This window comes from Salmo salar, chromosome 13 (genome assembly GCF_965601325.2).
Source record: "Salmo salar chromosome 13, fSalSal1, whole genome shotgun sequence".
Classification (NCBI taxonomy): Eukaryota; Metazoa; Chordata; class Actinopteri; order Salmoniformes; family Salmonidae; genus Salmo; species Salmo salar.
In genome coordinates, this window is record NC_138303.1 from 68507104 (window position 1) to 68520527 (window position 13424).

The following is a 13424-nucleotide window of genomic DNA, read 5'->3' on the forward strand; positions in this document are numbered from 1 at the left end:
AAGGGTCATGATTTGTTGATTTAGGTCTTATGTGTTAAGGGTTTACAGTTTGTGAGTATACTTCAGAGAGAAGGGCACACAATGGACAACATTTTAAAACTCTTTGCAATGGAAAACAACAAATGTTGTTTGTGATTGGACAAGTCCAGCTAGTCCCTCCCTGTGTCTGTCTGTTTGGTGCTTAATGAACACGACCCACATTGGGAATGCTGTGTCTCTATATTCACCTTCCCCAAGGTCTGCCGAGTGCTGCTGTCCATCCCTTCCTCCATCCCCCACCACATCTGCTCCTTTCAGGGATTACCAGCAACATGTCTGTCTGTCTAAAACTCTCTGTGCTGATGACGGGCAGATTACAACCGCACTGCACCCTTTGAGAGAGATTAACCAATCAGGACCCAGACAGAGAGGGCAGGGATTAACCAATCAGATCACAGAGAGGGAGGGCAGAGGGATTAAAGTGGTGCAGAGTGGGATTAACCCAGCGAGTTGAGTGCGTATGTACTGTGCGTATTGAGTGCGCTATGAAAAACTCTCCAGTTTCCCTTTTACGTCTCAATGCTATACTGTATTATGTTTGTGTTCAAATGAACTCTTCATCAATTCATCACCCTCCTATGTTATTCATTCCCAACATTGTTAGATAAATATACTTTTGTTCCACTCTGAAAAACGAAGTTATTCTGTTCTATAAATGAATAGGTTTTTCATTTTTAGGGTCCATATTTGTCCAAGATTAAAGTAAGAAATTGTTACTCTGTCACCTAATGAGAAATCTAGTCATCTTCAGACACTGTAAAATATGTTATGGAATCCATCATTTGCAATGTCTAGATTCCAACACACATTTGTAATGAAGATGCCTTATTGGAAAAGATAGGAACATTGCTGCAGAGTAACTCAGTGCCCATCTATTTTATAACACACACACACACACACACACACACACACACACACACACACACACACACACACACACACACACACACACACACACACACACACACACACACACACACACACACACACACACACACACACACACACACACACACACACACACACACACACATCACATACACATTGAATACACATATTGTACTCACAAACAAGTATACACACTCACACAAATGTCCACTTGTGGTCAAATTGCATGGCATGTAACCAGGTCAACTAGGGATTACTGAGTTGTTAGAGTTGTCAGAAGAGGGGAGTGAGGTGGAGTAGTGGGGGTGTGGAGGGAGGCAAAGGGGGATAAGAGGCTGGCAGAGATGAAGGAAAATAGATGGGTTCGAGGGGAGGGGTGGGATAAGGCAGGAAGTAAATGTTCTTTGTGTTACCCTGAGGGACGATAGACAATACTTTATGTCACAGATGACAGTCTTGATTTTTCTTTGGACATTGACCAATTTTTGGAAGGAAATAAATAAAGGGGAAGTGATGACATCTCTGAGTCACTCATTTTCCTCTATGGCAGAGTTTGAATTTAGCTGAAATATGTTTTAACCATGGCCTGTGTGTTTAAATCAGTTTCTAGTTAAGTCTTTCCCATATAGTATTATCATCAAGGGCGTCCTTCCTTCTTTTTATAGGGTATATTTAGCTTTTTTCAAGGAGAAAAGGAATAATTGAGACCATTGGTGGAGGAGATTGAGAGACATGTAGATGACCGACAAACAGGGAAAGAGACTGCGAGAGAGAAGGAAGAGGAAAAGAGGGGGAGAGATAGAGGTAGAGAGAAAAAAGAGAGAGAAGGGGGAGGGAATGAAGGAGGGAGAGAGAGAAGGAAAGAGAGATAGAGGGGGACAGAGGAGTAATCCTGACTAATTCACTTAGGACATTGCTAAAGGGAGGGTAAGAGGATTGGGCCACTCCAGAATCAGATCAGCAAAAATACCTGACAGCAAGACGCACTAGAGAGCCATGTGGGCCAAGGCGGCAACACAACAGAAACTACACGCACATAATATAGCCCATAACAACATGGTCACTTGTTTAGTTCTGGGTCAGTTTTGTACTTCAACTCAACCTATTTAAATTCCGAATAGGGAATACCAATACATGATGTACCGTACGTTTGAATGCAAAAATCCCGAACCCCTTCATATAAATTGTGAAACCAAAATGTCACTCAAACTTGTAATCGCAATGACTTTCGTTGGGCATAAATGTAGATTCAAAGTTAGCTTTAATATTTCACACAAAAAAACATAGAAGTCATTTTTTTTCTCCCATCAAAATGTAATAGCAATGATGCTAGCCTAACACCATAGTAACATGTTAGCTCCAAAAGCCTAAAAGTAACCAAATTAAGATTTAAATTGTAGCATATATAACAACGACTAAACTCAAATTAACACTGATGGTTTTTCAGAACAAAAAAGAGAGAGACTAAGAGAGTATTAAAGCTCTGTGAATATGATCTATTGATATGTTTCTTGAAAACAGCAGAAAAAAGAACAGAGGAACGATTGAGTATTGCGTGGTTGTATCAACAGAATTCTCTTGAGGATGTCTTTCCATGACAGACCAATCAATGCATTTGAACCATGGCCTGTGTGTTTAAATCAGTTTCTAGTTGAGTGTCTTTCCCATATAGTATGATCCTCAGGGGCATCCTTCCCTTCTACTGTATGAGAAAGTAAATGGACCTGATATCCTGCATTCACAGTCAGGAGGAGGTATCAATTATATCCCTGCGTCTCTCTTCTCCTCTCTCACCTGAATGGAAAACACATTCTACAGGGGTTGTAAAAACCAAGATTACAAATGAGAAACAAAACTTACAAGCAAGAAATAACCAAAACAAAGTCATCTGTCAGAATAATTTGATCGTATTTGATCGTATATCTGGCGAGGGCCTCATTCAATCACAGCTCCTCCCACTCTTGTTCTTGTTCTTCTCTCTACAGCACCTGGAACTTCCACGAATTCTGGTCTTTGTGGTCCAGGCAGTCCATGGTGCTGAAGCCCAGCTTCCACGCCTGCTGGTCTTTGTAGTCCAGGCAGTCGACGGAGGTGAAGCCCAGTGAAGCAGCCGTGCCGTAGCCCTGGGAGGAGAGCGAGGCGGGTGACTGGCTCAATGAGCCCCCCATGGAGGGCACGGTGATGGGGCTGAGGGCGCCGTTTGCCGACAGCTGTGAGTGCATGGGCGAAAGGTAGGCGCCACAGTCCAAGCCTGTGAAATAGGAGGAGGTGCCGGCGTAGCCCTGGGCGTAGGCCTGAGGCTGGCCGTAGCTCATGGGGTAGGCAGAGGGCCGCTGCATGCAGGGCGCTGAGGAGGCCAGAGGGTCAGGGAGTGGCGAGATGGCCGGGCTCCAGATGGAGATGGGTGCATTGCCAGGGTTGTTGCCGCTAGGGGGCAGGGAGGGGCCTGATGGGTCGGGGGAGGGGCTGTAGGAGCCAGAGGGGTTGTTGGCTGAGGGGTCGGGGCCGTTGCTGGGCTGGTCCTGGGCGGGTGACGCCTTCTTCTTGGGCGGGCGTGGCTTGGACTGGCCGCTGCTCTGCTGCTGCTGCTGGCGGCACTTGGCACGGCGGTTTTTGAACCACACCTGCAGAGACAGAGACACACAAACACAACCCCTTAGAATAGAGAAAGAAAATATGTCGAAATTCTGTGATTGTGAAAGTAAGTTGTTTGGTGGAGGGAAAAGAACACCATGTTACTACATCATTGTTGATATATCTGTCACTATGCCAATGTGCACCTACAGATGCAGGATCTTCATTTAATCACCCTGTTGCAAGAGAACTTTCTTGAAATGCAAAAACTTGTAGTGTATTTGAGATTTTTAAAGGCTTTACAACTTTAAAACTTGTTGTATATTTGAGGTTTAAAAAGGCTTCTGAAGTTTGTAATTTTCACTTTCAAAAATCCGACTTGATTTTCCCTTATGAAAATGTATCAATCCCTACAAAAATGTACATTAGTTACCATCAAGAGTTCAAAAGGTACTCGCACTTAAATCATGAAAAGGAAGAATCCAAGGAGGTTTGTAATGAATGGACATTTTTGTAAGGGTTGACACATTTCTTGTAAGGGAAACCCCTTGCAAAAAAGAACCAGAATTTTTTTTCCTACGAACAACCCACCTTTCTTACTAGCTTGAGAGAAAACCCTCATACTGGCTTTCTACATTAATTATAATCCACATAATAAAACTGGCTCAAATTAAGATCCTACATCTGTATACTCTGTGATATTATTTGTGTGTCAAAACCGTACCAGACAGAACTGTGAGCTAAACTGTCACGAGTGTGGGATGTGTATGTACAGAGCATTTAGTAGGCTACATGTCCTTCTACAGTCTTTACCACAATACTGGTGAATTGTACTCTGAGAGCATATGCCACTATCTCTTCTATATATTTTCATATTGGCTACTTTATCTACAGTGCCTTCAGAAAGTATTCATACCCTGACTTATTCCAAATTTTGTTGTGCTACAGCTTGAATTCAAAATGGATTAAATATTTTTTTTTCTCTCACCCATCTGCACACAATAACCCATGATGACGAAGTGAAGACAAGTTTTTAGAACTTTTTGCAAATGTACTGAAAATGAAATCCAGAAATATCTAATTTACATAGGTATTCATGCCCCTGAGTCAATACATGTTACAATCACCTTTGGCAGCGATTACAGCTGTGAGTCTTTCTGTGTATGTCTCTAAGAGCTTTGCACACCTGTATTGTCTAATATTTGCACATTATTCTTTAAAAAAAGTTCTTCAAGCTCTGTCAATTTGGTTGTTGATCATTGCTAGACAGACAATTTCAAGTCTTGCCATAGATTTTCAAGCCGATTTAAGTAAAAATTGTATCTAGGCCACTCAGGAACACTCAATTTGTCTTGGTAAGCAACTCCAGTCTATATTTGGCCTTGTGTTTTTGGTTATTGTCGTGCTGAAAGGTGAATTTGTCTCCCAGTGTCTCTTGAAAAGCAAACCGAACCTGGTTTTCCTCTAGGATTTTGCCTGTGCTTAGCTCTAATCTGTTTCTTTTAACCTAAAGAATTCCCTAGTCCTTGCCAATGACAAGCACACCGATAACATGATGCGGCCACCACCATGCTTGAAAATATGAAGAGTGGTACTCAGTGATGTGTTGTGTTGGATTTTCCTCAAAAACAACACTTTGTATTCAGGACATAACGTTAATTTCTTTGCCACATTTTTTGCAGTTTTACTTTAGTGTCTTATTCCAAACAGGATGCATGTGTTGAAATAGTCTTATTCTGTACAGGCTTCCTTTTTTCACTCTGTCATTTAGGTTAGTATTGTGGAGTAACTAACTCAGTTTTTTCCTATCACAGCCATGTAACTTTTTTTACAGTCACCATTGGCCTCAAGGTAAAATCCCTGAGCAGTTTCTTTCCTCTCGGGCAGCTGAGTTAGGATGGACGCCTGTATCTATGTAGTGACTGGGTGTATTGATACACCATCCAAAGTGTAATAAATAACTTCACCATGCTCAAAGGGATATTCAATGTCTGCTTATTTTATTTGTACCCATCTACCAATAGGTGCCCTTCTTTGCGAGGCTTTGGAAAACATCCCTGGTCTTTGTGGCTGAATCTGTGTTTGTAATTCACTGCTCGACTGAGGGACCTTACAGATAATCGTATGTGTGGGGTACAGAGATGAGGTAGTCATGAAAAAAATCACGTTAAACATAATTCCATCATCATTAGACCGTACCTGTACACGCGACTCGGGGAGGTTGATCTTGAGGGCCACCTCCTCCCTCATGAAGATGTCGGGGTAGCGGGTCTTGGAGAACATGGCCTCCAGGATATCCAGCTGGTTGCGTGTGAAAGTGGTGCGCTCACGACGCTGCTTCCGCGGGGTGGCTGAGAAATCCAGAGACACAGAGACTGTGTGATAATAATGGTATGATGGAATGGCATTAATGGACAGTAGCACTCCTCAGTGCTCAAAGTGATTGACATTCACATTGCATTTCATTAGGCTTGCAAGTCATACAGTTCATTGGTAAAGGGATGTAGCTATATCTGTTGATAACAGTGGTATTGGTTTCAATATCTATCATGACCACTCTCTATGGTAAAACAAGTCATTGTGCAATGTCATAGCCTATAGTTTATATTATCTTTATGGTATTTTGAGATATTCAAATGAATCACAGCAGGTAAATTCATAGCAAAAAAAGAAAGAGACCTATGCTAATGTTGGCTATGTGAAAACTATTAGTTTCCTGACTAGTCTTTCCCCATATATGGGAAGATATGGGTTAGGCGAAATGGTGATTGTGTGATAGTTGAACAAGTGTTACAACTGGTGATGATGGTAATGGCAGATGCAAAAATAGAAATTTTGACACAGAAATGCATAGCCGAATGTAAAGGACTACTCTGACATTTATCCAACTTGGACTATCGACATTGTTTTCGTTTTATTCTCTATTCTTTTCAATTCTCACAATGATTTCATATTTGCTTTTTGAATAGGAATCACTATTATTTGCTATTAGCCTACCCTTTGTTAAATATTGTCACGTGAACAAGTCACAAAATAATCTATTGTTAGTAGTATTGATATTCTTACTGATATTATCATTGATATTCTTATTCTTATTGTTGTTGTAGTTATTATTATTATTATGTTATGTTGTTATACATTATTAAAACCTCTACAGGATCGGTGTCCCCCTGTGGGACGGTTGAGCTAACGTGCGCTAATGTGATTGACATGAGGTTGTAAGTAACAAGAAAATGTCCCAGGACATAGACATATCTGATATGGGCAGAAAGCTTAAATTCTTGTTAATCTAACTGCACTATCCAATTTACAGTAGCCATTACAGTGAAATAATACCATGCTATTGTTTGAGGAGAGTGCACAGTTATGTATTTATAAACCAATTAGGCACATTTGGGCAGACTTGATACAATATTTTAACAGAAATGCAATGGTTCAATGGATCAGTCTAAAACTTTGCACATACACTGCCATCTAGTGGCCAAAATCTAAATTGTGTCTAAACTGGAATAATACATTGTGGCCTTTCTCTTGCTTTTCAAAGATTATGGGGAGACCAGAACTAATGTGTTATATTCTCCTACATTCATTTCACATTTCCACAAACTTGAAAGTGTTTTCTTTCAAATGGTATCAAGAATATGCATATCCTTGATTCAGGTCCTAAGCAACAGGCAGTTAGATTTGCGTATGTCATTTTAGGCAAAAATTGAAAAAAAGGGTCCAATCCTTAGGGGCTGAAAAATCCATGGTGCATGGACATAATGCATACACTGCGCACTGTTTTACGCATGAGCAGCGTCAAGCTTTGGGCAATGTATCCTGAGAAAAAATATAAACGCAACATGTAAAGTGTTGGTCCCATGTTTCATCAGCTGAAATAAAATATCCCAGACATTTTCCATACGCATAAAAAAGCATATTTCTCTCAAAATTTGTGCACAAATTTGTTTACATCCCTGTTAGTGAGCATTTGTCCTTTGCCAAGATAAACTATCCACCTGACAGGTGTGGAATATCAAGAAGCTGATTAAACAGCATGATCATTACACAGGTGCACCTTGTGTTGGGGACAATAAAAGGCCACTCTAAAATGTACAGTTTTGTCACACAACACAATGCCACAGATGTCTCAAGTTTTGAGGGAGCGTGCGATTGGCATGCTGACTGCAGGAATGTCCACCAGAGCTGTTGCCAAAGAATTGAATGTTCATTTCTCTACCATAAGCTGCCTCCAACACCATTTTTTGGCAGTACAGGCCTCACAACCTCAGACCACGTGTAACCATGCCAGCCCAGGAACTCCACATCCAGCTTCCTCACCTGCGGGATCATCTGAGACCAGCCAACCGGAGGAGTATTTCTGTCTGTAATAAAGCACTTTTGTGGGAAAAACTCCTTCTGATTGGCTGGGCCTGGATCCCCAGTGGGCGGGCCTGGCTCCCAAGTGGGTGGGCCTATGCCCTCCCAGGTCCAGCCGTGGCTGTGCCCCTACCCAGTCATGTGAAATTCATAGATTAAGGCCTAATGAATTTATTTCGATTAACTGATTTCCTTATATGAATAATAACTCAGTCAAATCTTTGAAATTGTTGCATGTTGCATTTATATTTTTGTTTTAGTATATATATATATATATATATATATATATACATAAAAAAAAATTAAAAACTTTGGTAATTAGAAAAAATGTGGTAAATGCTTTATTATCTAAATGTTGAAAGTGCGTGGGCAATGGAGACAAACACAATGGTGCAGTTTGAGGCCATGTGGCCGAGAATGATATGTGCGCTGGAGATGGGGTATGAGAAGGTGGGTCTGGGCAGGGGTGATGTTATCGTCTTTTGTAAGTGTATGTTTTGTGTTGTAAAAAAAAGTTAAATCAAATCTGACAGAAAATATACAAAAGGAGATAAATGACAATAAAAAAAGGTGATATTATTATACTCACATGGGTATCCAGCGGTGGTGTGTAGCAGGTCCATCCCAGACATGTTCATGGCGTAATGGGGTTGCTTAATGTAGGACATCATCCTCGCACCGGGTTTTTATGCCTTCTCGCTCACTTGGTCGTCTCTCTGAACAGGCACACACGACCGGACTTGGGAGACTTGGCTATTTACCACCCGTCCGTCTCCGTCGGTAATGTATTGAAGTTTAGGTCCCGCTCCAAATCGACCTTACCAAGTGACAAAGGTATCTTGAGATGTCTCAAATGTATTTGCCTTTCTTTCTTTTCCCTTTTACTCTTTCTCACTTGACATGTCGAAAACACAAACAAATGTGAAGTGCAACCTTCGTGACAATTGCGCACCGCAGTTTAGGACATAGTAGATCGTGCGGACACTTCTATTTTAGCGCGCCAGGAGCAGGAAAAGAGGTGCGTGCTGCCGGTGAGCGGGGTGATGCCACTACACTGACTTATTTTACAGACACCGTGAGCTAATTAAAGGTACCAAGTGGACGTACAGAACCCCCCCCCCCCCCCCCCCCCCTCTCTCTTTCTCGCTCTCTTTTGTCTCTGCCCATCCCACTACACTTCATCGCATCATCTATTAAACTTTTATTCCCAGATACATTTACAAACAGTTTTGCAGATAGGTGTACTTTTTCGTAGTAAAAAACGAAATGTGTCCCGTTTAGATTTTCGCATTCATCACATTTCCATGGAACAAAATAAGCATTTGCTGATGTATACGCCCTGGGCTGATTTATCTTTGGTTAGGAATGGGTTGGGTAACATTTTTTTTGTTGTTGAACATATGCCTATTTCAAACTATACATTTTGAGGGCTGTAGCAAGAAATAATATTTAGTAGTCTACTTTTTCAAATGCGAGGATTTATTAACGACAACTGATAAACATTCGTTCTCTAAACATTTGAAATCAAGACATAATATTATAAATTATACAGCCGAGGACATATTTGGCCTAGGCCTATATTAATATAGTAATTAAAATGACTGAATTTAGTCCATTGTTAATATATTGCATTACTCTAAAATTATATTCCCATTAAATTCTCAAATAAGCCTACAATTTTACGTTTCAATTTGTAATTGTAATTTGAAAATCAATGAGAAATTAGTTAATGTTGGTCCACAGTAATTTCGATTAGACTACTTTGGAATCGTTGATGTAATCAACCATCCTCTGAACCAAGATTTTATTCATAATTTCTTTTGACTTTCAATTTTTTGTCATACGCCGAAACGGTTAAATATTTCATATTCGTTTAATTTGTTCTGTAAAAAGCGTGTGTTTTTGCGAGGTTTTCACGGGATTTGTTTTGTAGAGTTATGTTGGTCCAACTAAACTGCATTTTTATTTAGAATATGGTGGACAATGAACATGTTGCCAATAATTTGACAAATTAAGCAAATTGAGCCCTGATTTACAGTTTTTTTTCAGTTGCTTTGGTGCAATTTTTACAAGTATGTGGTAAATGTTCACAACTCTTACTACAAAAATAAAAACAGATCATCAAAAAGGCAGGTGTTTCAAAAGCACATATTCAATTGACTAAGTACAACACACGAAATCATATGGTCACTTTTTCACCAAACTCAATCAGTGCTTCATCTAGATATAGGCCTACATGTTTCACATTGCAATACATGTTCATATAAAATAATTGCCTTCCACATTACTTGAAATGATCCTCTTCTAATCTGTTAAAATACATTTTACTATGAATTAATCCGACTGCTCTTAATTTATAATAATTTAACCGTTTGGTAATCATATAGATTTTAAACTGGTTTGTCTATGTATGTCTATAGTGTATAAACATATAAAGTATGATATATACCGTAATGTATAAATATGATGATGATGAATATAGATTTTGCCTGACAGGTCTGGATTGATGTTATTGCATGCCTCATCCATGGCCTGAAGGAGGGTGGTAGCTCATGGGGATTACAATCATACATCTTCTACATCTATTGTAATCATGTATTGTATTTTACAGTATTGTATTGTACTTATGTATTGTAGTGCTCCTGTACGTGACTCAGTTCATAAGAGCATGGCACTAGCAACAGCAGAGTTGTCGGGTTTGATTCCCACTGGGGTCACATATGAACATTTGTGGACTCTGTTGTCACTTTGGGTAAAAGTGACTCCTACGTAAATGGCATGTATTACGGTGTTAAAGTATTGCATTGGCCAATGCAATTTGAGTAAAGCAGTGTTACCTAACTCCCCATCAAAACATTTTATTTTGGACAGGGGATGCATTTGTTACATACAGTACAGTACAGTACATATCTGATCTTGTCAATATCAGATTTACATTTTTTAAGTGATTATCAATTAAGAGCAGTCATATTAAGCAAGAGTAAAATGTATTTTAACAAATGAGTCACATCAAAGTAATGTGAGCATTGCATTGTGAAAGGCAATTACTTTATATGAACATGTTTTGCAATGTGAAACGTGTATTTCTAGACGAAACACTAATAACATTTTGTGATAAAGTGTCTGTATGGTTTTGTGTGTTGTGCTTAGTCAATTGAAAATGTGCTTATAGTTTTGAAACAACTGCTTTTTTGATGATATGGTTTGAATGTTGTACTAAGAGTTGGGAAAATGTACCACATACTTGTGGAAATTGCACCAAAGCAATTGAAAAAAACCTGTAAAAAAAGCTTTGAATATGAAACTTGCTCTGTTATAAGTGTTACCAGTTTGGAGTTTTGTAGTAAAAGTTTTGAAGATTCACCATAAACTTGTAAAAATAGCACCAAAATGATTGAAAACAACTGTAAACAGGATGGTGATTGTGGCACAATCTTCAATATTTTCTTCTGTTTAATGGTAATTTCAATTATATAACCATTCTCTAAGAATATAACTTATGCTTTATTAGCATGTTACAACTCGTAGCCTAAATGTCCAAAATGTATATTTTGGTTTTTAGCCTGGCTGAAACTCAGGAATGTGGCTTCAACTTTGATTCTAAATTGCAACTCAAGGTTTTCAATCAGTTATTGAACAGGTGCATCACACATTAAATGTGTTGGTCAACAGTTCAAGCTAAGAGAAAATTAACTATGTGGTTGTGGCTTTCGTTAGCTGTCTTTTTGGAGATCAATGTTGACAAATATTTGGACAAAATAATCATTTTAAAGCTGGATATTTTCCTCAGGATTTTGTATTTTTTTGTCAAATAAATATTTGGCAAAATCCAATAGTTAACCACTTTTGTTCTAAACTTTTTTGACATTTCATTTTTATTGACAGTCAGCAACTATTCAGTGTCTACATACTGTCGCAATACAGATGATTCAGACAGGCAGCCATGCTAGATTGTGGAACAGCTGCAGGAGCAATTAGGGAAGTAGAGGAAGAGGACTGAGCCCCCGTAATCCTTGGCCACATGCTGCCACGTGTCGCACCCCACACACGCACTCACGCACGCACGCACACACACACACACACACACCAAATTACGCTACGGGAGAGCTTTGGGATGGAATTGTTGAAGATGGTGCAGTTAGAGAGACAGGGAGATGGAAACAGATTGAGGACAGAGTGAATTAGGTGAGAGAGAGAGAAAACAAGAGAGAGAGAGGGAGGGAGAGAGGAGAGAGAGAGAGAGGGAGGGGGACAGGTAGACAGAAGTGATTACAGAGAATCGGCTAAGGCGGTCAAGGAGGATAGGAAAGAGGAAGGGAGGAAAAACACAGGTAAACTCAGAGAGAAAGAGAGTAGGGAGAGTTGGAGGGAGGAGGAACAAGGTGGCAGAGGGAAGAGGGGGGTGGGGTGAGGTGGATGGAGGGAGGGAGGGAGGGATTGAGAGGGGGAAGCAGGTGAAGGAATAAAGAGGGTGGAGGAGGGTGCGAGCGTGTCCCCACTGACACACTGCAGTGGTTAATCCAGATTAGAGTGTCTAAAATGGGTCGGCTAAATCTGCTGGCCAGCCAGTAATACAGACTGCTGTCAGTCCCAATCTCACACACACACACACACACACACACACACACACACACACACACACACACACACACACACACACACACACGCACACACACACACACACACACATCCCAACCCAGTTGCAATTGTATTGCAACAATTTTGCATAGATTTTTTGGTAGATATGGAGACGTTAATACAACATGTCAATTTCTAATTTTTAGACAAACTGGAATTAAAACCAGACTAAGTCATTGGTACAGATGGAACTATCTAAGCAGAAGATACATCTCATTCAAATGTTGATGCTTGGTTGTGTTGACAATTCAATATACAGTTTGTCTACATTTTACATGACATTTTAGTCATTTAGCAGACGCTCTTATCCAGAGCGACTTACAGTAGTGAATGCATACATTTCATTTCATTTCATGGATTTTTTTTTTTTGTACTGGCCCCCCGTGGGAATCGAACCCACAACCCTGGGGTCTACAAATGAGTCATTGATATTGTCGGATTCATGTCTCCATTTTTAACCAAAAATCGAAATTAAAGAATACGCCTAATTCTAATCTAATCAAACTTTAAATCTACTCAAAATGAAGTTTGATTTGATTTAGCCCTATTCTTTAACTTCGATTTTTGGTTGAGATGGAGACGTGAATCCAACATTAAAAATCCTTAAATAACATAATACATAAAAGTCCCCATCAAAATCCATCAGTTTAATGATTAACTTGAAGATATATTTGAAATTAACCAAAGCTTGAAATCCTAGGCTTATATGTTTTGTCTATTTTTTATTTAATCCTGGGTTGAATTGAAACAATAGCTGTTGATGACTTTGCAAATGCTATATAGGCCTAAATAGTATTATTGATGATACATTACTTACAAAGTATGGTTACATTTCATTTGCTCTTTTAAACCTACCCTGATTTCAATAGCAACAGTGATTATATTTAGATATTAAGAGATCTCTTAATAATCATTCTCATGAT

General features: G+C 39.6%; 1 protein-coding gene across 2 annotated transcripts; it reads right to left on the reverse strand.

Annotated features, from left to right (window-relative positions):
• Positions 1-2171: 2171 nt before the first annotated feature.
• On the reverse strand, positions 2172-8941 carry LOC106567595 (homeobox protein otx5). Of its 2 annotated transcripts, none has more exons than XM_014137107.2 (3): positions 8453-8941; positions 5701-5852; positions 2172-3551 (listed from the first exon to the last, which is right to left on the reverse strand). In XM_014137107.2, the coding sequence occupies exons 1-3, from the start codon at positions 8532-8534 to the stop codon at positions 2907-2909; spliced, it is 879 nt and encodes a 292-aa protein (XP_013992582.1). In that variant the 5' UTR covers positions 8535-8941; the 3' UTR covers positions 2172-2906. The 2 variants fall into 2 exon arrangements, with proteins under 2 accessions (XP_013992582.1, XP_013992581.1); XM_014137106.2 differs by having other exon boundaries at positions 5701-5876.
• Between the last annotated feature and the right edge of the window lie 4483 nt (positions 8942-13424).